This window comes from Mytilus californianus, unplaced genomic scaffold (assembly GCF_021869535.1).
Source record: "Mytilus californianus isolate M0D057914Y unplaced genomic scaffold, xbMytCali1.0.p SCAF_5, whole genome shotgun sequence".
Classification (NCBI taxonomy): Eukaryota; Metazoa; Mollusca; class Bivalvia; order Mytilida; family Mytilidae; genus Mytilus; species Mytilus californianus.
The window spans coordinates 5,267,036-5,291,546 of NW_026262701.1; the positions used below are offsets into that span (position 1 = coordinate 5,267,036).

At 32.6% G+C, this 24,511-nt stretch overlaps 1 protein-coding gene across 3 annotated transcripts in view; it reads right to left on the reverse strand.

Moving 5' to 3' along the window:
* Window positions 1-781: 781 nt before the first annotated feature.
* The window catches only part of LOC127702516 (H(+)/Cl(-) exchange transporter 6-like), a 37,879-nt gene continuing 14,149 nt past the window's right edge, over window positions 782-24,511 (reverse strand). For all 3 annotated transcript variants that reach the window (XM_052206744.1, XM_052206746.1, XM_052206747.1), the window contains 15 exons: window positions 22,386-22,515; window positions 21,572-21,652; window positions 20,267-20,442; window positions 18,024-18,116; window positions 17,494-17,737; window positions 16,997-17,191; window positions 16,056-16,144; window positions 14,524-14,654; window positions 13,392-13,563; window positions 11,888-12,065; window positions 11,173-11,339; window positions 9,510-9,686; window positions 6,726-6,831; window positions 1,953-2,048; window positions 782-1,585 (listed from right to left, as the gene is read on the reverse strand). In XM_052206744.1, the coding sequence (XP_052062704.1) occupies window positions 1,343-1,585; window positions 1,953-2,048; window positions 6,726-6,831; window positions 9,510-9,686; window positions 11,173-11,339; window positions 11,888-12,065; window positions 13,392-13,563; window positions 14,524-14,654; window positions 16,056-16,144; window positions 16,997-17,191; window positions 17,494-17,737; window positions 18,024-18,116; window positions 20,267-20,442; window positions 21,572-21,652; window positions 22,386-22,515 (2,278 nt within the window). In that variant the 3' untranslated portion in view covers window positions 782-1,342. The remainder of the gene's footprint in view (window positions 1,586-1,952; window positions 2,049-6,725; window positions 6,832-9,509; window positions 9,687-11,172; window positions 11,340-11,887; window positions 12,066-13,391; window positions 13,564-14,523; window positions 14,655-16,055; window positions 16,145-16,996; window positions 17,192-17,493; window positions 17,738-18,023; window positions 18,117-20,266; window positions 20,443-21,571; window positions 21,653-22,385; window positions 22,516-24,511) is intronic.

Consider the following 24,511-nt stretch of genomic DNA (forward strand, 5'->3'; position numbering starts at 1 on the left):
TCAAAAAAATTTTTACTTGTAGCAAGAAAACAAGGTCGGTGACATAATTAAATTTTTTTATTTTTATTATCTTTAAGCATATTTTAAAACCTATCTTGTCATATTTTATTTAAAAATTCTATCTCATAGATTTCTTTTTATTCACAACAAAGTGTTTTTTCATGAACAATATATGCAAAGTTGGGCAATTTTGCATGACTTGTAGCTTGAAAAATAGCACGGTGACCCACACTTTTTATTATATTTTTGAAAAAAGCATTGTAAAATCAACATTGTGGCAAAGTATAAGTAAATTCTTTCTGAGGAAATATATACCAATAATCCACCTTAAGGTTTAAATATAATTTGCATATGAGTGTGTGCAGAGAAAGCCTTTAATGGATTATTTAATTTAGAATATTTTGATTTTTTTTAATTAAACACTGATCCAAAAGGAGGAGAGATTTTAAGTATCTAAAACACATATTTTTTGTCAGTTATATATCAATTCAATGAAATATGCACATCATTACAGAACTGAGTAACTATTGACGCAAGAGTATCCAAATAAATGATTTGGTCATGAGCGTATTTCGACAAATTTTGAGAAAAAAAGAATTAGGGCAAACAGAATTTGGATTTATATTGATTCCCCTTCTTCTGCACCAATTTTTGATTATTAAGATATGAATAGGCATTCCATTCTACCAACAGAAATGATTTATTCTTAACTTAAAAAAGTTAAAAGTATTTTTTAAAGATGATGAAGGTGTCTAAAAGATGGATAAACATACAAAAAATATCTAAAATAATTAATATAATTCAATACTAAGAAATCTATAAAATAATTAATATAATTAATATTTTCAATTTCAAAACAACCTAAATGCATAAATTACATACAGGCAAATTTATAACATACAAAATGTCAAATGTTAGTAAAAAATATCACAACTACAGCAAATCAATTAAAAAAAAAAAACAACAACAATAACACCTATTAACTTCTCTCTACTGATCTTTCAAAAAATAATCTGTCATGGAAAACATTCATTTAATCTTTATTTTAGAAACATCATTTTTGTTTTCTGTTGACCTTGTCAATCAATGTTATAAAATGGAGGTTAAAGGTTAAATAATGGCATGGTCCTCGTGAGATATACAATCAAGTGTCAAGGTCACTATAACACTCAATATACATACAAAGAGGTCAATTTTAACTTCAGGCAAGAAAAAAAAATGGGTTAAAAAAAAACACTTAAAAATGCATCACAGAGTATTTGGCAAGGTACTGAGCATTATTTGTACAATGAATTCCCAACTATTCCATTGTCATTAACATCTTAACAGTCAACCTGGCTGACTAAACCACTCCATTGTCATTAATTTCCATCATTTCAAGCCGACTCGGCTGAGATAAAATTTTTGATAACTTCTCGACAATGTTATGTCCCATTAGGTCCTTCCTCGTTATAATACCTGTAACTTGATTGGATGTATCAATAACACTTAGATGCCGCAGGCCTAAAGTACGGAAAATGATGTATGTTCGTTGTACAGAGAACTTTTCTGGAACAGCTAAGCCAGAGTCATTCATGTACTTGGACTGAAATAAACAATAATTTTTTGTAAATAACATATAATTTTTCATACTGATGTTTTCTTAAATTGTCTTAAAATTATGACTGTCACACTGTTTCATTGGCTTCGCAGAAATGTTTTTGAAAGACAGTCTAATAAATGGAAATTAATAAGCCAGTGCTTAGCACATACCTTGATATTTCATAGCACTTGGCTTAACTTTTCATACAGACCTTTTTCTTTTAACTCATCTAATTTCATTTCATTAGATGAAAGCTTTTGAAAAAGCTCCACATCAGTGTTAAAAAAAAGATAGAAATAAAAAACTGATAAAAAAAAATTTTTTCATTCAAAATATTTTCTAATATTGACTGTAAACATATAGAACTTACTAAATCAATATAAGTATCTCTGTATTTCTCTTGCTCTGAGTATCTATGTAAAGCTGCATTTACTAATTGTGGATCATCTAACTTGGTAATATTCATCTACAATGTAATTTAAAACAATCAAACTACTGTACCAAGGTCTACTAGATTTACAATATCCAAGATCAACTAGATTGACACCATCTCTGTACCATGGTCAACCAGATTGACAATATCTCTGTACCAAGGCCAACTAGATTAACAACCTTCTGTACCAAGGTCAACTAGATTTACAAGCTACTGTACCAAGGTCAACTAGATTTACAATATTTCTGTACCAAGGTCAACTAGATTTACAAACTACTGTACCAAGGTCAACTAGATTTACGAACTACTGTACCCAGGTCAACTAGATTTACAATATCTCTGTAACAAAGGTCAACTACATTTACAAACTTCTTTACCAAGGTCAACTAGGTTGACAATATCTCTGTACCAAGGTCAACTAGATTTAAAACCTTCTGTACCTAGGTTAACTAGATTTACAAACTTCTGTACCTAGGTCAACTAGATTTACAAAATACTGTACCAAAGTCAACTAGATTGACAATATCTCTGTACCAAGCTTAACTAGGTTTACAATATCTCTGTAACAAGGTCAACTAGATTTACAAACTGCTGTACAAAGTTCAACTAGATTTACAATATCACTGTACCAAGGTCAACTTGATTTAAAAACTACTAAACCCAGGTCAACTAGATTCACAAACTACTGTACCAAGGTCATTTAGATTTACAAACTACTGTACCAAGGTCATTTAGATTTACAAACTACTGTACCATGGTCAACTTGATTTACAATATATCTGTACCAAGGTCAACTAGATTTATAAACTACTGTACCAAGGTCAAATAGATTGACACTATCTCTGTAACAAGGTCAACTTGATTTACAATATCTCTGTACCAAGGTCAACTAGATTTACAAACTACTGTACCAAAGTCAAATTGATTTACAATATCTCTGTACCAAGGTCAACTAAATTTACAAACTTCAGTACCAAGGTCAACTAGATTTACAAACTAGTGTACCAAGGTCAATAAACTGCTTCGCTGAGCACAGCTGGATACGCCCGCAGAGGTCCAACCCTGAACAGTTGGGGCAAAAATGGACACAATATTCAAGCTTGATACAGGTCTGAATTTGGATTGTATTAAATATTTGACATATAATAGGTTTCTGAATAAATGTAGTCAAAGAACTTGAAATTGGTTATATAAATTAAATTTATATTCAATTAAAGATTTCTTGCTGTTGTGCAATACACTGTGCTGTTGCGCAATACTTAGTAAATCTGTTGTCAGACTATAAACAATTAAAGTTCAATTAATTCTCAATGTCATATTAGAAATTTTTGAAAATGAAAAGGGAGCTTACATCAATAGATATAAACAATTCACCAAAGTTTCATGAGAATTGCTGACAGCATTTTTGAGTTATTGTCTGAAAACTGGAAAATCCCCCCTTTTTTAATGAATAAAACCCCATAACTCAGAAATGTAAAATGTAAAATTTATAAAATTCTAAATGGAGCTTACATCAATAGATATAAACAATTCACCAAAGTTTCATAAGAACTGCTGAACGCATTCATGATTTTTTGTCTGAAAACTGGAAAATCACCCTTTTTTTATGAATAAAACCCTGTAACTCAGAAACATAAAATCTAAAATATATAAAAATCAAAAGGGAGCTCATGTCAATATATATAAACAATTCACCACAATTTCTTGCAAGTTGGTGAAAGCATTCTTGAGTTATTGTCCGAAAACTGGAAAATCCCCCTTTTTTTAATGAATAAAAGCCCATAACTCGGAAACGTAAAATCTAAAATTTATGAAAAACGAAAGGGAGCTCACGTCAATAGATATAAACAATTCACCAAAGTTTTATGCAAATTGGTTAAAGCATTTTTGAGTTAATGTCCGACATGTTGACGACGGACGGACAGACGAACGGACAGACGGACAACAGTATACCAAAATACATCCCGTAAACGGGCATATAAAAAGATTAACAAGCTACTGAACCAAGGTCAACTAGATTTACAAGCAACTGTACCAAGTTCAACTATATTTACAAACTACTGTACAAAGGTCAACTAGATTTACAATATCTCTGTACCAAGGTCAACTAGATTTACAAACTACTGAACCAAGGTCAACTAGATTTACAAACAACTGTACCCAGGTCAACTAGATTTCAATATCTCTGTACCAAGGTCAACTAGATTTACAATATCTCTGTACCAAGGTCAACTAGATTAACAAACTAATGTACCAAGGTCAAAAAGAGTTACAAGCTACTGTACCAAGGTCAACTAGATTTACAAGCAACTGTATCAAGGTCAACTAGATTTACAAACTACTGTACCAAGGTCAACTAGATTTACAAACTACTGTACCCAGGTCAACTAGATTTACAATATCTCTGTAACAAAGGTCAACTACATTTACAAACTTCTTTACCAAGGTCAACTAGGTTGACAATATCTCTGTACCAAGATCAACTAGATTTACAAACTTCTGTACCTAGGTTAACTAGATTTACAAACTTCTGTACCTAGGTCAACTAGATTACAAAATACTGTACCAAAGTCAACTAGATTGACAATATCTCTGTACCAAGCTTAACTAGATTTACAATATCTCTGTAACAAGGTCAACTAGATTTACAAACTGCTGTACAAAGTTCAACTAGATTTACAATATCACTGTACCAAGGTCAACTTGATTTAAAAACTACTAAACCCAGGTCAACTAGATTCACAAACTACTGTATCAAGGTCATTTAGATTTACAAACTACTGTACCAAGGTCATTTAGATTTACAAACTACTGTACCATGGTCAACTTGATTTACAATATATCTGTACCAAGGTCAACTAGATTTACAAACTACTGTACCAAGGTCAAATAGATTGACACTATCTCTGTAACAAGGTCAACTTGATTTACAATATCTCTGTACCAAGGTCAACTAGATTTACAAACTACTGTACCAAAGTCAACTTGATTTACAATAACTCTGTACCAAGGTCAACTTGATTTACAATATCCCTGTACCAAGGTCAACTAGATTAACAAACTTTTGCACCAAGGTCATCTAGATTAACAAACTAATGTTCCAAGGTGAACTTGATTTACAATATCCCTGTACCAAAGTCAACTTGATTTACAAACTACTGTGCCAAAGTCAACCATTTACCAGTAAAATACGGAAAGACAAAAATAAATATTTTCCATATTTTGCTTTTGATACTGTCTTTTGATCGAAAAAAAGTACTTTAGTAAAATTCCATAAAGATATAACAAAGGCAGTGATGACTGAAAAATTTAACCTTAGACCTAGATATTCAAAATTTTATCCTAAGTGTTAGTGAGGGATAAAATCAACGAATATCACAGCCCAAGCCATGTGTTAATTTCCAACAAATCTATGGCTTCCATGAAATATTTCGATTCTAATAGGACAAATACGGTCATTAAAAAACTGAAGCGAGGGTGGGTATACCGTGTGTGTGGCTGTTCTATTTTACCCCCTGTTAAATAAAGCTTAAAAATTCTAATAAATCTATAACTTGCATGACTCGCTAGAAAAAAATGTGTTTTATTCTTTTAATTCTCAACCCCAACATTTGCTATTTTTGATTTACATTTTTTTCTCGTTAGCTACTGTTAAATCCACTGTTGACATTTCGTTACTAAGGAGCTGCTTTGTTGACTTGCTGAAATTAGTAAATGTGCGAATAATGCAACAGAATAGCAAATAAGACAACACCTACCTCAAAACTCCATTTTAATGCAATATTATTCGAATTTGGAGGGTTAACGCAACTGAAAAGCCTTCAGATTTGGCGTTTTCATTCGTATGACGTTATGTTTTGAAATGACTTTAATGCGCCAAAAACATTAATGGAATTTCGTGGAATTTAATTTTTTTTTATTTTGTACATTTTTCCAAGCTCTAATGCATTAATTCTTTTTGTTATGCCTCAGCATAAGAATAAAATGTTTTTTTTCAATTGCAATTTTTAACACAGCGAAATCTGCATAGCGTTTGCACATAGGTTACGATACATGTGGATTTACGTGGGAGGTGTATTGTAACAGTCATTATTATGTACATCTCTGAGTCTGCGCTAAGTATAGATATATCGAGAATTTTATCACAGTGTTGTTTACAAAGCGAAAGAAGCACGTCATATTAGAATTATCAGTAAAGAACAAGAAACGTTGAAAATTAATATTTTATATATTTAAAAATTTTTGCTGTTTTTTGGTCATAAACAAACTTCTGTCCAAATTTCATAAAATTCTATGAAGGTTTGATTAAGTTATTGATGTCTAAAAAAACTTAAACCACAGGCTGAACCTAAATGTTGATGATGCCGACAGAATCTAGGATTTCTATGTCTCGCCTTCATGACATAAATGTCGTAGGTTTGACAAAACTGAAATAGTGTCAACTTGGCAGAAAACAATACTATTAAGTTTTTCATTCTTCTTATAAATGTTGTGGCTGTAGAGATTTAACTACTGGAACATTTATCTAAATAATTCAGGCCTACCCATTAATCTATCTTTCCTACTCACAAGGGCTTAAACTCTTTAAACAATAAGAATGGTCAGAAATCCTGGATTTTGATAAGCTCTTTACAGGTGTTCGAGACAATCAGCAGCCATTGTAGAACAGCCAAATATAACTGCATTAATGAAATCCCTGTATAAACTGACCTGTTCATAATCAATCCATGTGCCCTCCTGTGGTTCCATGTTGTCTGCTTCTAGGCTGCCTGTCTGAAATATTCTTTCATTCATCAACAAGACTGTCAACTCCAATCTATAAGAAAACAAAATAAATAAAAATTCTCTTTGTCTGAGTGTCTAATATATGAATCTCTGGTTTTGGTTTTGTTGTAGAAATAAACCTAGATTCTATACTTACCAAGACTGACACTTTTCTTAGCCAAAAACATAGAACAATGAATGAGAGCTACAAACAAAGATGACCTAAATAAATATACATGTACTGTGGATTCATTTATTTTTATGGGTACCAATTCTCATCGACTGTAGAAAACTTGCATTTTCCTGGATAACTGATTTCATGGTTTTGCCAAAGTCTGCATACAGGCCTGTAGAAAAATTGTGATTTGTTGAACTTATAAATTTGTGGTTGACCTGTTCACATGAAAAAATTCAGCAATTTATCTATTTGTAAACACGCATAACTCTAGAACGGTTGTGTATAAGTTTTATAACATTTGGTTGAGACAAACTAAAGTTAGAGAATGGAAACGAAAAATTCAGCAATTTCTATGTTTATAAAGGGACATAACTCAAGAATGGTAAAAGTATCGCCACCAAATTTCGTACTTAATCTGTATTATGTAGTAATAAGCATTGTGTATAAGTTTCATAACATTTGGTTGAGGCAAACTAAAGTTAGAAAACGGAAACAAAAAATTTGTACTTGATCTTAGTTTTGTGGTAATGAATATTGTGTATAGGTTTCATAATGTTTGGTTGGGGCAAACTTAAGTTACAGAATGGAAACTAAAAATTTTGCAATCTTTCGATTCATAAAGGAACATAACTCAATAATGGTTAAAGGGACACTACCCAAATTCAACTTGATCTGTGTTTTGTGGTAGTAAACATTGTGTATAAGTTTCATAACATTTGGTTGAGGCAAACTTAAGTTAGAGAACGGAAACTACCATAGAAAGGCTTGTATAGTTCGCACTGGTACATAGTCCGCACCCCCTTCTCCCCACGAAATTTTAGGTAAAAAAACTTTTTGTAACTGTTAGAAAAGGTCTAATGAAACTCCGGTAATTTCAAATCCTGTGCGGTCGTTTGCTGTATTTTCTTGGAAAAACCTGTTTTCCATCATCAAACAGAAGCTGAAACTGCTTGTAAATGATTCTAGAACGCTTCATGATTGTTAAAATAAGTTTAATTCACTTAAAAAACAATTTAGAAACTTGTGTATGTTTAAACAGGAAGTTTAAAAAGCACGTGTAAAAGAAGAAACTAACCGGTGAGAGTCGAAATCCGTACATAACAGATATCACTATAATACGACTTTGAAAGTAAAACAGTTCCATCCTTTTGTAAAACAGTCTTTAATATATCTATCACATTAATGTTTGAAGGGTCTTAAGCTAATACAAACCATATTAGTCAGTATGAAACACCAAAATGGAACGAACAATAACCGATTACGTTTTGTAGTTTACAAATTCTAAGCTAGTTTACGGTTGTCTTTTTCACTATGTTTGTATCGTTTCAATCAAGCAGATACCAGTTTATTTCAACCAATGCATTGAAAAGAAACGAGAAATTTGTAATCAAAGGTTTAGTTTTTATATTTATCAGTATTAATTTGATATTGAATAGAAATAACTTATTAATATGGATGAGTTAAAATTATTAGTTTGAAAAATGATAAGAGCGCCCTCTACAATATAAATAACAAAGATGGCGGAACGTAAACAAACCACCTCACCCGCGAAATTGAAATTTTTCTCTTATTTCTTGCTTATTGTACTCTATAGTCCGCACCCCGTCTGGAAGGTCCAATTTTGGAGAATAAAACCGTGGACTATACAAGGCTTTCTACGGTAAAAATTTTGCAATTTTTCCATCTATAAAGGGGCATAACTCTAGAACGGTTAAAGTGAAGCCACTAAAATTCAAACTTGATCTGTGTTTTGTGGTAATAAGCATTGTGTATAAGTTTCATAACATTTGGTTGAGGCAAACTTAAGTTAGAGAACAGAAACTAAAAATTAAGCAATTTTTTCCATTTGTAAAGGGGCATAACTCTAGAACGGTTAAAGTGACGCCACCAAAATTCAACCTTGATCTGTGTTTTGTGGTAATAAGCATTGTGTATAAGTTTCATAACATTTGGTTGAGGCAAACTTAAGTTAGAGAATGGAAACTAAATATTTTGCAATTTTTCCATTTATAAAGGGGCATAACTCTAGAACAGTTAAAGTGACGCCACCAAAATTCAAACTTGATCTGTGTTTTGTGGCAATAAGCATTGTGTATAAGTTTCATAACATTTGGTTGAAGCACACTCAAGTTAGAGAACGGAAACCAATTTTGGGACGTACGTACGTTAAAATTTACCCTTGTCCCTCTGTACGTACATACGTACGTACAGACGGACAAGGGTAAATTTTAATGCCCCCACCACTATGGTGGGGGCATAAAAAGACCCATGACCCACATTCAATAATTAAACTTCCCTTCCTACCCTCCCATATACATTTTAATGGAATAGCCCTTAATGAAACCACAGTATATATTTATAAAATTCAATTTTAAGCTGAGTGTTTATTTATGGTGAAAGAAAGACTGAATCACTTATCAATGATAACTGTATCTAAATTAAGGACTAAATGGGGACCTCTAAATGGTTCTTGAATTTTTGTATCATTGGTTCTTGCATAACCAACATATTTTTTTTCATCCTACCTAAATGAAGTTTTGGTAACTACATACCTGCCTATAATACCCAGGAAGCAATGATCTCCATACTTGGTTGTCTTGACGATAGGAAACCCACAGTGAGTTGTGTTAAGTAGTAAATTTGATAAGACAGTGACAAGTTCTCTTCGTTGAATGGTTAAAACAGGTGATGCCATGATATCTTTAGCACAATATAACTCTAACTCAATTCTATAATTATAAATATTTACAATAAAATAACCAGAACATATTGCTATGTATTGTTGTCCTTGTACTAGTGTTCTTAACTAAATTTCAATGACTGTAAAATTAGTATTTGCTGCTTTTTTGCTTAGCACACACTATTAATGAGTAAGAGCAAACAAAGACTGGTCTGCTTAGAGTCAGAATAATGTGTCCAGGTAGGGTGACATGTCTTCCTGTGGAGTGTTAGCCTGTGAACTAGCATGTTAAAAATCTAGCTCCGCATGTCGGTCTAGTACAGAGCAGGGTTCATATTCATATAACATTAACATGTTCTTGTCCTGAATATGCATTTAATTTGCCACAAGACCTTTAAAAAGCTATCCATCCATCTTAAGTTTTCAACTTCATGTCACATGCATTTTGTTTCCTATACCATTTTACCTTATCATATATAAACATATAAGTTGGGAATTTGAGTTAAAATACTGATTTAATAATATGCAGTACTTTGAAATATACAATACTTTATGAATCTATTTTGAGTCAAGTGATCAAGGGAAAAAAGTGAACAAATAAACGCTTACTTTTAAATTGGTTTAAGTAAGATAATTCTCTCATTCTGATCTAGTTGAGGATTCTTTTTAGGTTTTTACAATTCAGTTGCAATGAGAATGGTAAATTTGGTTAATGATTCTATTAAATTACTGAAACAACATGATACTCAATGCTATTCTATTTCATGAAGTTCTCAAGAATATGTCACATAAACTAAAAAGTTACAAACCAACATTTCCTTGTCCTTTGGTGGATAGTTGTCTAATTGGTAATAATACCACATCTACCATGTCAGTCTCCCTTTTGTATTGGCTTTATAGTACAGTTTGTTTAGATTTTATAATGATATCTTAATTTGCTAAAATGGAGAATGTGTCCCCATAGACACAGATGTTGCCCCCGCTTGCATACAACATTATAAAGGGACATAACTCAAGAATGATAAAAGAACGGTTAAAGTGACGACACCAAAATTCAAACTTGATCTGTGTTTTGTGGTAATAAGGAACTGTGTATAAGTTTCATAACATTTGGTTGAGGCAAACTTAAGTTAAGAGAACGGAAACTAAAAATTTTGTAATTTTTCAATTTATAAAGGGGCATAACCCTAGAACGGTTATAGTGACGCCACCAAAATTCAAAGGTGATCTGTGTTTTGTGGTAATAAGCATTGTGTATAAGTTTCATAACATTTGGTTGAGGCAAACTCAAGTTAGAGAACGGACACCAATTTTGGGAAGTACGAACGTCTGTACGTACGTACGTATAGACGGACAAGGGTAAAACTTAATGCCCCCTCAGCTACGGCGGAGGCATAACAAAATAGTTTAATCCACTAAATATATCATGCTCACAATATGTATATACGTATACCTAGCTTATCTATTGCAGAGAAATTCATACTTTGCAACAAAATTTTTTTTTAAAAATCCCATTGTGACTATTAACAGGGTACCTTTTCTTTTCTATGGTGACTCTGGGCTCTGGATCAAGGAATGGTATACATTTCATCTCCATCAAAGCATGGTATACAGGGTGAGTGAAGAAGTCTCCAACCCATTTGGCTACCATCACTGCTACCATAACAGGAAGTAGAATTTGTACATCGTTTGTCAGCTCCATCTGGTGAGCAAAATGAAACAATTCAAACTAGAACTGTCTGCACAGCAGGACTAAAGTGTAAATTTTTTTTTGGACAAACAGAAAAATGAATGAATGATAAAGGTGAATGCAATTTATTACCAGGTTGTAGAGAGGGTATAAAATTAAAAATACAAGTAAACACTAATATAAAACACTTTTTTAACAGAAATGAATCTAAATTCATAACAAAATCTGCAATAAAAAAAGAACTGGTAACAATATTAAACATTTCCATTCACCAAGAATTCTTTAAACTCATCTAAAAAATTCTAAAGCATGACAGTTTTTTAAACCAATATACTCAAGAAACTTTCAGCTTTTCTTTTTCCTTACAGTTATATGACTTATATTTTAACTTCTGAATGACTTTAAAAATAACACTGTCAATAAAACAACAATTAAGTAGACAAATATGTTATTTTGTAGACTAAGCAATATGATACTATTGTCACCATAACAGTAGATACTGGTGTGCAATTAAAGAACAATAGTTGACATAAAATTGTCTCCCCTTTATATGTACCCACCATTATAACTGTTACTGCTAATGTCAGTCTGGTTACACCTCCAAAGAATGATGCTGCACCAATCAAAGCAAACGAACCTGGATCTATCCACGCCCAGTATCCTGTGTCTTCACTGTGTACACCAAACATACTTGTCATCAGTACACCAATTAATCTTCCGTATAATGCACCTACCAGACTAGTTATAAAGAAAACATATTCTTTTTATCAATCTCCACTAAAAAGATTGATACATCTGTCTCTTATTGAAACATCTTTTTTTTTCTTTTAAATTTAAAGCATACTTTATTAATTATCACTTGTTACATAAACCCTAAGTTGTCCAGGGAAGTAACTTAGGGGACCCCACATTACTACAGTCTCATTTGTCGGGGAAAATGTAAATGAGGTAAAATAAATGGAGAATGTGTCTATGTGCAACAGATGCACCTTGTTGTAAATATGCATGAGTCAACTTCCACAAACAGATGCAGGATTCACGTAGTTAAGAATGTTTTGTGATTATAAGCATTGTGTATAAGTTTCATAACATTTGGTTGAGGCAAACTAAAGTTAGAAAACGGAAACAACAGATTTAGCAATTTTTATGTTTATAAAGGGGCATAACTCATGAGCGGTAAAAGTGACACCACCGAATTTCGAACTTGATCTGTGTTTTGTGGTAATAAGCATTGTGTATAAGCTTCATAACATTTGGTTGAGGCAAACTAAAGTAAGAGAACGGAAATGACAGATTTAGCAATTTTTGTTTATAAAGGGGCATAACTCATGAACTGTAAAAGTGACGCCACCCAATTTCCAACTTGATCTGTGTTTTGTGGTAAAATGCATTGTGTATAAGTTTTATAATATTTGGTTGAGGCAAACTAAAGTTAAAGAATGGAAACCAATTTTTTGGGACTTTCGGGACAGACATGGGTAACACTTAATGCCCCCTCCACTACGACGGGGGCATAAAAAACTCCCATTATAAATGATTATCATCTAGCTATATATTCATACATTACGCTATATATAATCATTTGAACAAAGTATTCGTTTTATCTGTATATATTTTCTCATAAGACCTACTTGTATATTAAGCAGTTTCAATTTTAAAGCATCATTTTGATTATATTGTGTTATTAGGTTGCTGTCTCATTGAGGTTTTAATTTTGATAAAGCTTTCATCAACAGTAGAACCAAACTAAAACTTGACTCTGTGGTGACATAATAAGAAGTGATATCATTAGGAGCCTCAACATCATGTGTGTCACAGGTTCCTTATTAGAAATGCAACTGTACAATGACAGTGGTTTTTCAAACACAGATACCAAATAATTAACCATATGAAAACCTATTACACTGAACAGAAAAATCTGTGATTATCATAATAATAATGTGCTTTAATATAGGTCACAGTTTTCATTTACTTGATTTTCACCTAAAATGTAAATTATAATACATATAAGACCATTTAGTCATGAATTTAACAGAACAGACTGATTTTGGAGTATATACTTACAGCATAGGTACCAGAGCTCCACATGATACACTGGTTCCTGTTGCCCAACATATCATCACAAAGTAGAAAACTAGAGCAGTCAACAGGGAACCATAACCAAACTCTAAATGTGTATCTCTAGAAAACAGATGCGTTACTGCTTCCTCTAAAGTTCCAAACATTAAGGTTGCCACTAGAAACAGACAATATAATCAATTCTTATAAACAATTTTTTTCCAAAATTCAATCAAAAATGTCAATATTGCTTGATACTTTATTCATTATTACAAATTAATTTTTACAATATGACATTCTAAAAAAAAACCAGATAGATAAATGGTATTTCAGTCACAAAAAGGAGAATGGAAATTGTAGGTATATTTAATACAGGTTATTGAATGTACAAAGCGCTCACAACCCCAAAACATTCTTAATGTGCCTGTCCCAAGTCAGGAACCTGTAACCAGTATTTACTGTTGTCTGTTGTTTTTATTCTAATTGTTGTTGCATAAATGAGACTGTTTGTTTTCACATTTGAATTTTTTCCCATTACATGTATGTCATCCCTGGGCTTTAATATAACTTACACTACCATATAGGTGGTGCTCATTGTTGAAGGCTGTATGGTGACCTGTAATTGTTATAAGGAAATTCTATAAGGAAAGTTTTCTTACTGACAGTCATACCAAATATTCTTATTTTCATAAAACAGTTTGATAAAAAATGATAAGGATTGGTGAAAGCATCAACTTGAGTTAACATGATTGCCGAGTAAAGATGATTGCAAGTCCTTTTAATCTATAGATTGGCAAAATACTACTACTACAGGTATGTTTAACCACCTTGACTACCCATGATGTTCTTGCATGGTCAATTTGGCAAAATCAGATGGAAGTTACTTTTAATTAGTTGTAACATTGTTAAAAGTTTCATATGATTCAGTGAAAGCAGACTAGAGTTATAACTAGAATACATAAAAAAAATCCCCCCCGTTTTTATGATCAAAGTACCATAAAAGTTATCTTCCCTAATTACATTCATTATAAGCAGTTACTTTCCCATATTGTTTCCCTGACTTATTTCCCTTACTTACTTTCATTATAAATATAATTACTTTTAAGTAATGTTTCCCTGGTTTATCTCCCTTACTTACTTTCATTATAAGTACAGTTGGTTTTCCACGTTGTTTCACTAACTTGCCAGTCCTGGCAATCAGGACAAGTGTATTTTCTGACATTATGTTCTACATGCAGAGGATTTCTGGTATCGTTCAGACAATTTTCACTAAAATATTTAGTCAAATGTTTGTAATATTTCAGAGATTTAACTTAAAAAAAAAAGAATTCTACACAATGAAATTGAAGTAAGTTCAAAATGTTTTATTTGCAGTTCTTTCTTGGTTACCTCCCAATGTTCTCCTTATGTTGTATACAATGTTCACATATTGTTTATCACATTTTTTCCAAATGTTGAAAATAACAGTTTTAAAGATGGTATAATGGACAGTTTTTTTTTTGGTACTGTATGTAAACAGTTATTTATCATTTGTTTTTGTGTTTGAGGGTCATCATTCATTCTGCTTTGTGGTGTTGTAGCAAGCATAGTTTGAACTTGCGTTCCAAATCATATGCCTTTTTTATTTGTTATTTAGGTCTGTAATCTTCCTGTTGGTAGTTGCATTGTACTGCTTTTTTTATTGAATGTTTTATTTTTACAACACATGCATAGACAAAGGTGAAGGATTGTGGTCTGACATGTAATATTGGTTTAACCCAACCACATTTTGTGCCTTTATTAAGTCAGGATAGCTGGACAATGTGTTGCTTTGTGCTGTTCACTGTTATTTGTACATCAGTTTTTTATATTAGTCAGGTGCAGGTGGTTGATGTGGTTTGTTGAACTGTCAACTGGTTTAACCCATCCAAATGTTGTACCCATATGAAGACAGAATATCTGGACAATCTGCTGTTTGTTGTTGTTGATCCTTGATTGTATATCATGTTTTTTTCAGAGAAGTATGGTGTTAGTGGTTGATGTTGTACAGTCAAGATTGCATAATGTACAGAGTATATGAGTATTTTTTGTGATAATCCTGTCATCCTTTTATGTACTATCGTAGTCATTTTGATCTGCGCTAATGATAGAATTTATTTTTCATTCATTGTAAAATTCCTTTGAATTCCTACACATATCCAGGTGTATTTCCTTTGAATTCCTACACATATCCAGGTGTATTTCCTATGAATTCCTACACATATCCAGGTGTATTTCCTTTGAATTCATACACATATCCAGGTGTATTTCCTTTGAATTCATACACATATCCAGGTGTATGAGTACAAAAGTATTACATATATAATTCTAAATTTAGACATTTTTGCATGCATTTATTATTGCCGTTGTTAAACATGGGACACAAATGTGAGATTATTGTGATTAATAATGCTATCAAAATTCTAAATGGTAGTATTTATTTTAGCTAACCCTATCCTTACATATTTTTTTTTGCAATAACAAAAACATCCCACAAATTTCTGAATTTACAGTATATGAAATAGCTCTTACAGACTTAATTATACAATAACTATCAATACATTTTCTGAATTTTTGATAGAGTTTTTGCATTTATTCCAGACTCCAGAAATATATTATGTTAATGAAAAGTTTATGAGTGTATATACTTACATAGGTGAGCCTATTTTAGATTCAATACAGGATTTCTTAGTACAGGAGAAAGCACCTGGCAAATACAGCGAAAACACTGTGACTATTATCTGAAATATAATCACCAAATTTTATAAACCATTTACTCACTGACTGAAATCAATATTATAAGTATTTCCACTCAATAATATCTGAATCAAGTTATTAGAAACATGATTATTTCTTCATTTAACACTCCCTCTATTCAAGTTATATCTTAGAAAGTTATTTTTGCCCTTAAAGAATTTTATGTTGTGTGTCTGTCCCAAATTTAAGTTATCTTTAAAAGTGATTTAGGTGACGCATGCTTCTCCCAAGTCAGAAACCTTGTCAGTGTTTATCTTGTAATATCATTATATAAATAACATAGCTGAGAGGGTGATAGAGCAGATTGTTACCCCAAGAAAACGTTGTCAACTGAGGCGAAGCCAAGGTTGACAATGTCTTTTCGAGGGGTAACAATCTGCTCTATCACCCTCACAGATATGTGTTATTTAATTTATCATACTGAATGTTCTGTTATTACTGTCTATTAAATTTCAAATTCAAAGTAATAAACTATGTTGTCTTGCACATAACAATCATCTGTATTTATTAAAGCGCACACTTGAGTAAGCGTCTCCGTGAAGGGTGATAGAGTCTTTGCCATGGGATAGAGTAAATTGTCTCTCTCGTATTGACCAATCAAAATCTGGCATTTTGAAATGAAGTATAATAAAATGAATTTGGTATTGATATAAACCCTTTTGATATTGTCTTTCAAAATTTTCACAATTTTCCTAAACCCTGGACCATTTAGAACTTAATACAAAAATTTGTCAATTTTAAAAGACTGTATGTTGACCTCTACATGTCCTTTTTTGGGGTCATTATAAGTCGGGTTCCTACAACCATAGGTAAAAAATCCCATAAGTCATCCTTACCATAATCAATGCAGGTTCAAATATTCTGACCATTTTCTGGACCCATTCATTACTGATTGCATTAAGCAGACGTTTTCTACCTCTGGTCATCTTCAAGGTCATGATGGTAAACACAGCACCAAGAATCCCTCCAATCACACCAATAATCATGGTTGGAATAAACATTAAAATATTTACATCAATTCCTTTCTCTATCTACAAAATAGACAAATTTAATTTTCAAACTAAGTTTACTCAGAAAATATGTCTTTTTAGTATATGATAGTGCCAATATTTTTAGATCTAAACTGGATTGAAAAGTCTTTAATATGAAAATAGAAATTTAAAGGGTGTTAAAGAAATACAAAAACTTCAATGCAGTCTGGCAAACTATTGAGAGCAGGTAAATTATTTCTGAAATCCTACTTTTCAGACCAACATTTCAAAGTAAAGTGAGCACATAATTATCTTTCCAATCAGAAAGCCTTGTATTGCAACCATTAATTGATCAGCCTTACCTGGAACAATATATATTTCTGAGTTTTAAACTGGCCAAAGTTTCCTGTGTAAGAAAACCCATCAAATGCTGAATTAAACAAATCTGTGGTGAAAGTTGCTATCATACAACAGAAAAATATCTGCCAAGACAAAGTTGTTGTCCAAAATGAGGACACTTCTTCCATGGAAAACAACAATCCACCCACTGGTGCCCCAAAGGCAGACGACACTCCTGCTGCAGCACCTGCTGATATAAAGTTTCTCCTGAAAATAAAAATTTATTTCATCAGAACTGTCTTCTAGGCTAAACTTATACTCCCCGCATCCTGGATTAATGTTTGAGTATGCTAGCGACTGTTATACAGTGAATCAAAATAGTTAATAGGAATTTTGACTTGTGCGTTCATCCTATATACATGCATTTTGCATATCAGGATCCAACAATATACTAAGTTTCATATAAATATAATGAACCATCTTTGAACATGGATTGTTGGGTAGCTGTCTCATTTGGTCAATCCAAAATCTTGCTTTTAATATTGAAACTTACTTGTCTTCTGATGTCCTAAACCTCTCAAACACAGGTATAGTTAATCTCAGTGTTTCTGACTTGAACTGACTCAGTCCAGCACCAACTAAGGCACTGAAATATACAAATAAATTCATCATGAAAACGAAATATTGACATTTTAAGATTAAAGAACCTTAGTGAGCGCGCTCACATACCCCACGTCCCCACATTGTCATTGGAGAAATAAAATAAGTGTAAGAAAAAAAAATTGTATCAGAAAAAAAAATTGAATCATAATTTCCTGTCAATATGCACATTTACATAGTATGTCCTTATTATCTACACAGTTTCATGAAATTCTGTTGTGTGGTTTGAGAGGAGTTGCGATGACAAAAGGTTGCAGTAGTATATTGGGCAAATAAGTTCAAAGGGGTGTAACTCCTGGAAAAAAAATTGAATCTTAATTTCCTGTCGATATGCACATCTACATAGTATGTCCTTATTATCAGAAAAGGTTTCATGACATTCTGTTGTGAGGTTTGAGAGGAGTTGCGATGACAAAAGGTTGCAGTAGTATATTTGGCAAATAAGTTCAAAGGGGCGTAACTCCTGGAAAAAAAATTGAATCGTAATTTCCTGTCGATATGCACATCTACGTTGTATGTCCTTATTATCTGAAAAGGTTTCATGAAATTCTGTTGTGTGGTTTGAGAGGAGTTGCGATGACAAAAGGTTGCAGTAGTATATTTGGCAAATAAGTTCAAAGGGGCGTAACTCCTGGAAAAAAAATTGAATCGTAATTTCCTGTCGATATGCACATCTACCTTGTATGTCCTTATTATCTGAAAAGGTTTCATGAAATTCTGTTGTGTGGTTTGAGAGGAGTTGTGATGACAAAAGGTTGCAGTAGTACATTAAAGTAAATAAGTTCAAAGGGGCGTAACTCCTAGAAAAAAAATTGAATCGTAATTTCCTGTCGATATTCACAACTACATAGTATGTCCTTATTATATAAAAAGGTTTCGTGAAATTCTGTTGTGTGGTTTGAGAGGAGTTGTGATGACAAGAAATAGGACTGACGGACTGACGGACTGACAGACGGACAGACGGACAGACGGGTCAAATCATTATACCCTCCGCAACTCGTTGCGTGGGGTATAATAAAAGACGGAATCTTTTCTTAGTATTTAAACCAAAAAAGGCTCTAACCATGTAATGGATATATTCATATACATACTATTATAGTCATTACTGGATAAACTGGAGATAACACTGCATACCTAATATAACAAAAATACCATACTCTAGTGGTCATACACAAGAGGACTTACACCATACAAATCTTTAGTCCATCTGTTCCAACAGGAAAAACACATTCTAGTGGTAGCATTAAAGGACTTATCCCTTGTGAATAATTGGCCCCTCTGGTCCAACAAGAAGATCACAACCAATAGTTGCCACACAAAGAGAACATATCCTATTATCATTGGTCCCTCTGGTCCACCAAGAAGACCATAACCAACAGCTGCCACACAAGAAGACTTACCCCATATGAATAAATACACATTAGGATCATCTTCCCAAAATAATATATTTGTTCAATGATATGAAACTAATTATGGTAAAAGAATATTTATGTATTCTGGAACCTTGTTGTGGAATTACTTGCCTTTGACTTTGAAAGAAAGTAAAAGTATAAATGTTTTTAAAACAAAATGTCAAGCTTATCTCTTGTAAATACAACTATTTTACTATATATATACTTTTTTATTTAAGTAAATGGTAATTGTCTACCTGTACTATATATGTGCTCTGTGTTATTATCTTTTAAAAATTTTGTATTCTTATATGTAGATTAGAAGGCCACGGGGCGAATTCATTGTTTTGTTAACTGTGTAAACTTCTGAAAATAAAGAATTTATTATAATCATTGGTCCCTCTGGTCCAACAGGAAGACCATAATCAACATCTGCCACACAAGAGAACTTATCCCATATGAATCATTGTTCCCTCTGGTCTAACACAAAGATCACAACCAATAGCTGCTACACAATAGAACTTAACCCATAGGAATATTTGGTCTGTTTGGTACAACAGGAAGACCATAATCAACAGCTGCCTTACAAGAGGACTTACCCCATATGAATCATTGGTCCCTCTGGTCCAACAGGAAGACCACAACCAACAGCTGCCACACAAAAGAACTTACCCCATATGAATCATTGGTCCCTCTGGTCCAACAGGAAGACCACAACCAACAGCTGCCACACAAAAGAACTTACCCCATATGAATCATTGGTCCCTCTGGTCCAACAGGAAGACCACAACCAACAGCTGCCACACAAGAGAAGAACTTTACTGCTAATGTCTTGATATTGAAAATATGACGGAGATGTGTACCATTGAGAAACCCCGATACTTCCGGAATACCTGATCCACTGGCACTTGGTCGTAGAAACTATAATAGAAACAGTAATCACTTTAATCTAATGGACAAACCATACAGTAGAGATCCTTAACATATTTACTCCTATATAATTTTATTAAAAATAAATGGGGAATGTGTCCATGGGACACAGATGATGCCTCCGCTTGCATATCATATAAAGTTATAAAGGGACATAACTGAAGAACAGTAAAAGTGACGCTATCCAAATATGTACATGATCTGAGTTTTGTGGTAATAAGTATTGTGTATAAGTTTCATAACATTTGGTTGAGGCAAATTTAAGTTAGAGAACGGAAACGAAAATTTCAGCAATATTTCCATTTGTAAAGGGGCATAACTCTAAAACAGTAAAAATGACGCAACCAAAATTCAAATTTGATCAGTGTCTTGTGGTAATAAGCATTGTGTTTAAGTTTCATAACATTTGGTAGAGGCAAACTAAAGTTAGAGAACGGAAACCATATTTGGGATGTACGGATGGACAGACGGATGTACAGACGGACAAGGGTAAAACTTAACGCCCCCTCCGCTACGGCGGGGGCATAAAAATTGGTTCATTCCTGTATGTAGTATACTGTAAAGTGGGATAATTTAGCAAGAAGTTTATCATCACTGATTTAGTGATTAAGATAGATTAGTATCATACCATCATAAATTTGATGTTTAAACAAGTGAAGCTGCGAGCTACTGCTCACTGATGTTACACCCACCGCCACTGGATAATTTTAATAGTGTAAAAATATGTAAGTGTTCGGTAAACAGGAATTTATCGAGTGATGAATCTGAAAATGCATCACACGGTATAGCTGACTAAATATAAACCCTGAAACCAAATTTCAGAAATCCTTATGATGTAGTTCCTGAGAAAGATGCGACGAAAAATATTCATGGGACGGATGAACAGACTGACAGATGGACGGATGGACGTACAGACAGAGGTAAAACAGTATACCTCACTTTGTTAAAGCGGGGGTATAAAAATAAAAGAGTCATCATCAGAAAAGGCAAACATGTTTGGCCTTTCAAGGAAATAAATCACTAACAGTACATAATATCTTCATCTCCTTTTTTTTTTAATTTTACGAGAACTGCATGAATACAATTACCTAATCAAACTAATAGTAATACAAATACTCACAACCACAATAAATGCACTAAACAGGACAAATATAACACTGTAACCTGTAGCAAATAAACTGGCCACTGCAAAATCTTGATTCTGTAAAATATACAAATATAAAATTGGGATTATTTCTACCATTTTTGACATTAACCACATTATTCCCTGTTTTACTGTTTTACAGTTAAAACACATTATTCTCTGCTGTAAAGTTTTATAACTTCACCACCTACACCCCCTCTCTATCATGTTCCAATTTAATCACACTACTTCCTCCTGTTCTAATTTGCTTCAAATGTGTTCTAATTTATTACCTCATTCCCAGTTCCACCGTGTTCCAATTTAACCATCTTATTCCCTATTCTTCTTTGTCTTATTTTTACCAGCTAGTTCCGTTTTCCCACGTTCCACATTAACTGCATTATTCCCTTTTTAACTTTATCTAAGTTCAACACCTTTTTCAAGAGGTCAACTTTTACCCCTGATTTCTTATTATACTGTGTTCCAACTTAAGAATTGTTTTACTGTGTTTGAGTTTAACCATTATTTTTTCTGTACAACTGTTAAACAGTGTTTTGAAATTCAACCATCTTATTTTATGTTTCGAATGCGTTCCAATTTTGCAACTGTCCTACTGTGTTCCAATTCATCCATCATATTTCTTATTCTATCATATTCTGATTTATGTCTCAGTAATTCTTGTTTCTTACAGTTCAAGATTTACAAACTGTACCATCTCTTGTGGAGAGTTGTCTCATTGGCAATCATACCACATCTTCTTTTTTATATTAACATCTCTCCATTTGATATCACCTAGAGTATAATTCCTTACCTTGAGATATTTTTCCACCATGTTCCACTTAAGTTTAGCGATTTCTTCAATCAGATCATGCAGCAGGAAACCAATGATACCAACACAAAATCCAATTAGTCCCATGATTATCCATTTCCCTAGCATGTACCTTTAAAATATATAAATCATAAAATATACAGTACATGGTTTTATCAATGTACCTTTAAAATACATAGAACATGGTCTTATAAATGTTCCCATCAAATTCCCTTTCCCGACATGTACCTATAATATACATAGAACAATGTCAAATACATGTATGTGTACCTTTATAATTCCCTTTTCTGTCATGTACCCTTGAAATACATAAAGCATGTTCACATCAATGTACATATCAAATACTCCTGTCCAAGCAATATTTATCTTAAAACATTATAAATTCAACTTGGGATATTAAGGGATTGTAACTACTATTGCTACAGGAATGACAAGAATCAAGAATGGTAATAAAATAATGGGACATGATAGAAAATGTGTTAAAATAGTGTATTCTCAATCATGTTAAAAATTTACTTAGGGTGTTTAATCAGAACATGGTAAAAGAACATGGAATATAATGGCTTAAAAGAAAAACAGAGGAACAGGAAATAAGATGGTTAAATTTGAAAACAGTAGAACAGAGAAAAGGGGGTTTAATTGGAACAAAGATGGAACAGGAAATAAAGAGTTTATTTTGGAATACAGTAGAACAGGGAATAAGGGGGGTAAATTGGAACACCATAGAACAAGGAATAAGGGGGTTAAATTGGAACACAGTAGAACAGGAAATAAAGGGTTTCAATTGGAACACAGTAGAATAAGGAAGAAGGGAATTAAATTGGAAAACAGTAGAACATGGAATAAGGGAGTCAAATAGAACACAATAGATTAAGGAATGAGGGATTGAATTAAAACACAAGGAATAAGATATTGTCTGGACCTGCCTCGTACATTCCTGTTTTGACTTCAATGCCAAAAATATTTCAAAATACTCAGTGAAGAATATGGCTAATATTCAACTTATCAGCATCCTGATCCTCATTTTTACTTTATATTTTAACTGAATTTCATATCATTAAAAGCAATTGAAGGGAGTATGTTTATGGAATAGAGTGATTGTGCATAAGAAGAACAAAGCAAATGTGTTTTATTAGGGGAATGGGAAAACCTGCAAAAAGTATTTACAAATTATTAAGCAAATGATACATTTCTGCTATTATCTAATTTTTCATTCTCCGTTTTGTCCTAACCATATTAAGCGAGGACTATAGGATATACATGTATAATTATTTAACTTACCATTTTGTTTTGTTGTTTCTATATTATATAACACAATGAAAGATAGAACTTTACAAACACTAATATAATTCTATTATTATTTTTTGAATACTTCCTTTGAAACTTAAATTGAAATGTTAAAAAAATGTAAAATTGTATCAAAATCTTTTTGAACCCTTGTTGAAACAAAATCGGAGGAAAAGATTATTTAAATGTTGCCACTCAAAATCAAAGAATGTCTCTATCAGTAATGTGTTTTTTTAACTTATTGTAACTAATTGGAGGCTCTTAAACAGTACCTTTTTTCCCCAGAGTTTGGTTAAATTGGCCAAGTATATTCAAAGAATAAGATGAAAAAGGTATTTACATTGGGTTTCAATTGGAAACATGTGGCACAAATGTCACCATGTTCGCCATTGAATCAACTTTAAATAAGAAATGTTTGAAGATGTCTTCCAATCATCAAATTTAAAAGTTTCAAACATTTTAACTTGATGTGATAAAGATAATATAGCTTTCTAATAAGTCTATCAAATGGTCAAGACGTCTTTTTTTTTCAATCAATCACTTAATGATATTATGGTGCCGTGACCAGGATTTGAACCTGGGTTGTTACCGCACAATAATACCATAAATACTGCACACAGAACATTCACTAGTTGCCGCGCTTTATGTAACATAGTGTCACTTTGACATGTTACTATAGCTCTCTAATACATCTATCAAAAGGTCAAGAGGTCTTTTCTTTCAATCAAACACTTTATGATAGAAATAAAGGATGGGGAATTTTAATAAGGACCTTTCAATGATTATTACTGTCAAATTTGATTCAAACTGGTTTGGTGGTT